Source organism: Juglans microcarpa x Juglans regia, chromosome 7D (assembly GCF_004785595.1).
Source record: "Juglans microcarpa x Juglans regia isolate MS1-56 chromosome 7D, Jm3101_v1.0, whole genome shotgun sequence".
In the NCBI taxonomy this organism is placed as follows: Eukaryota; Viridiplantae; Streptophyta; class Magnoliopsida; order Fagales; family Juglandaceae; genus Juglans; species Juglans microcarpa x Juglans regia.
The window spans coordinates 25,818,539-25,821,296 of NC_054606.1; the positions used below are offsets into that span (position 1 = coordinate 25,818,539).

The 2,758-nt window shown below is 38.0% G+C and overlaps 1 protein-coding gene across 1 annotated transcript; it reads left to right on the forward strand.

Annotated features, from left to right (window-relative positions):
• The first annotated feature begins 371 nt into the window (after positions 1-371).
• LOC121239656 (transmembrane protein 45A-like) lies at positions 372-1,830 on the forward strand. Its single transcript, XM_041136928.1, has one exon. The coding sequence runs from the start codon at positions 494-496 to the stop codon at positions 1,442-1,444; it is 951 nt and encodes a 316-aa protein (XP_040992862.1). The 5' UTR covers positions 372-493; the 3' UTR covers positions 1,445-1,830.
• The last annotated feature ends 928 nt before the right edge of the window (positions 1,831-2,758 follow it).

The following is a 2,758-nucleotide window of genomic DNA, read 5'->3' on the forward strand; positions in this document are numbered from 1 at the left end:
TATATATATATATATATATAGGTGGATTGGTGAATCATGTGAACGTACAATCCTCCCGGCCAAACTTTGTGACAAGCTACACGCATGCATTATATTAAAGGTACATTAACTGTAGAAATCATTGTGCAGCTAGCTAGCTACCTAGCACAATTAATTTCATTTTGTAATAATTGGTAAATAATTAAGTAGTACTGCATGATCTATTAATAATTTATATACCGACTCGTAAGCAAGAATCTTGTACATAAATAATTGTGTCAAATTACTAAAATAATATTTACCCTTCTCAAAGTACGAATTAAGTCCTTGGAATTTCAATTTTCAAACACTCATAAAACCCCCCTCTTCCCCCCAATCCTTCACCCCCCGATCTCTCTCTCTCTCTTTTATTCTGTGCTTGCCCCGTTTCTCTCTCAACAGCGACTGAAAACCACCCCTTTTCTGCTCTCCCTCCAAGGACAACAAGCAAGAAGGAAAACCTTCTCACAAGAAGATGGGTAGCATGGTGGGACATGTTTTGCCAGGCTTTGGCTTTTTTGTCATTGGATTATGGCACCTCTTTAACAACATTAAGCTCCATGCTCGGTGCCCAATTTCTTATACCTCTAGTCCTTGGTTTCCCACCTCAAGATTCAAGTACTTGGAACTCTTCTTTATCATTGGAGGCTCTTGTGCCTCAATATCCGCGGAGCTCTTCATCGGCCCGGACCGACACCAACCGTTTGACCCTGATGGAACCATCCCCTCCCACCATCTCCGTAACTTCGAGCACGCTTCCATCTCAATGACTCTCTTAGTCTATGCGGTGCTTGCTATAGTTCTCGATCGTATTGGCTCCAAAGCTCCTCAGTACGGGCTAACCATGTTGCTCGGTTCCATAGCCTTTGCACAAGAGCTTCTTCTTTTCTACCTTCACTCATCTGATCACAGGGGCCCGGAAGGCCAATACCACTTGCTTCTACAAATTGTTACCACTGTTTCTTTGGCCACTACTCTTATGGGAATTGGTCTCCCTAAGAGTTTCTTGGTCAGCTTTGTAAGGTCAGCCAGCATATTACTCCAAGGCATTTGGTTTATAGTAACGGGATTTATGCTTTGGACTCCGGCATTCATTCCTAAAGGTTGCTTCATTAACGATGAGGACGGTCACAAAGAGGTCAAGTGCACCGGAGAGGAAGCCAATCATCGCGCCAAGTCATTGACAAACATTCTATTTAGCTGGTTATTGATTGCATTCACCATTTTTACAGTGTGCTTTTATTTGGTTTTGGTTAAAGCTTACGGTGAGAAGGTAGAGTATGTTACATTGAAAAGGGAAGAAGAGCACGAAGATCAGGATTTTGATGATATTGTTGAATCCCAAAAGAAAAGCGAACTTGACAATTCAAGGATCAGCCTCATACAAATGGGAAAAACCCTTTTCACCGACATGGAAATTAACTAATTAAGTTAGAAGATCATGAACATGATCATGCAAGGAAAAAAAAAAAAAAATAGGGGTCTAGCTACCTAGTAAAGTGTACATGCAAATGTATGGGCGATCAGGTCCCACCATATCTTTTTTTTTTTTTTTTTTTTTTTTCCTTTTTTCCATATCTAATTCATTAGGCCAAAAATATTGACTTGCTGCATGGTGTACTGGGGGAGAAAAGTTAAAAGGCTGAGCCTTGAGGGAAAAAGTGCATGTGCATGGAGGGGGATAAAGCAGGGGAAATTGGTTTGAAATTATTTGGTTTGTGTACATGGGGTGATCTTTGGCCTAGCTAGCTAGCTGATGTGAGTATATCGATTTGGGTGCATAGAAAAAAATAAGAAAGGAGTATTTATTGTACAATGCACGAATTAAACTGTGAGCTCGATCATTCGTTAACATAAATTAATATTTAGCATGTAGTGATTCTCTCTTTGTAAAAGATAAGATCAGTAGATGCACCAACAACGTTCTCGTTTGAAGATCATGATAAGAGCGCGCGATCTAAGGATCATCGAAGTACCCCAAATGATGATGATCAGGTTCCTACATATAATAATTAATGTAAGAAAAAAATATTTATAATTATAAATTGTGTAACCGTTACGTAATCTCTTTAAAAAAATAAATAAAACATATGACCCACATAAAAAAAAGAAAAAATTAATTTTTTAATAGTTAACCTACTCTTTTTCATAAAAATTATGCGATCTTTATACACTTTACAATTGTATGTAGAATTATTCTTAATGTAATCTAGTTACCTTTACGCAATCTGCATTTTAGGAGGAAAAGCCAACAATCCCATTAGTATATATTTTAAGACTCTGGCCGGGGCTGTTTGGCTACGAACACATGATATTTAGGCGGAAACTTGCATGCGCGCGTCCCGCGATCGATCGAGCTTAATTAACGTGTATGAAAGATTTACATCACCCGGCCATGCAATATATATGCATGCATGCATGCAATGCAGCATCCACGAAGTTTCTTAACATATAGACATTGCAAATTAATCACAATCAACCATATATATAAATATATATATATATATTGAAAGTTACATAATTAATAATTATATATGTTTGTATAATCTAATAAATTTGTTGGTCATACATATGTCAGCTATATATTTTAGTTGTTTAATTCCTTTTTTAACAATACTACTAGTACTATAAGGAGATTTTTCCCACTTCATAAGGCCCACTGGGTCTCGGCTCAATGCCCGACCTTAGGGATACTAGGGTCATGCTTGGAGCAAGGCGCCAACTAGGGAAATGAGTCGAG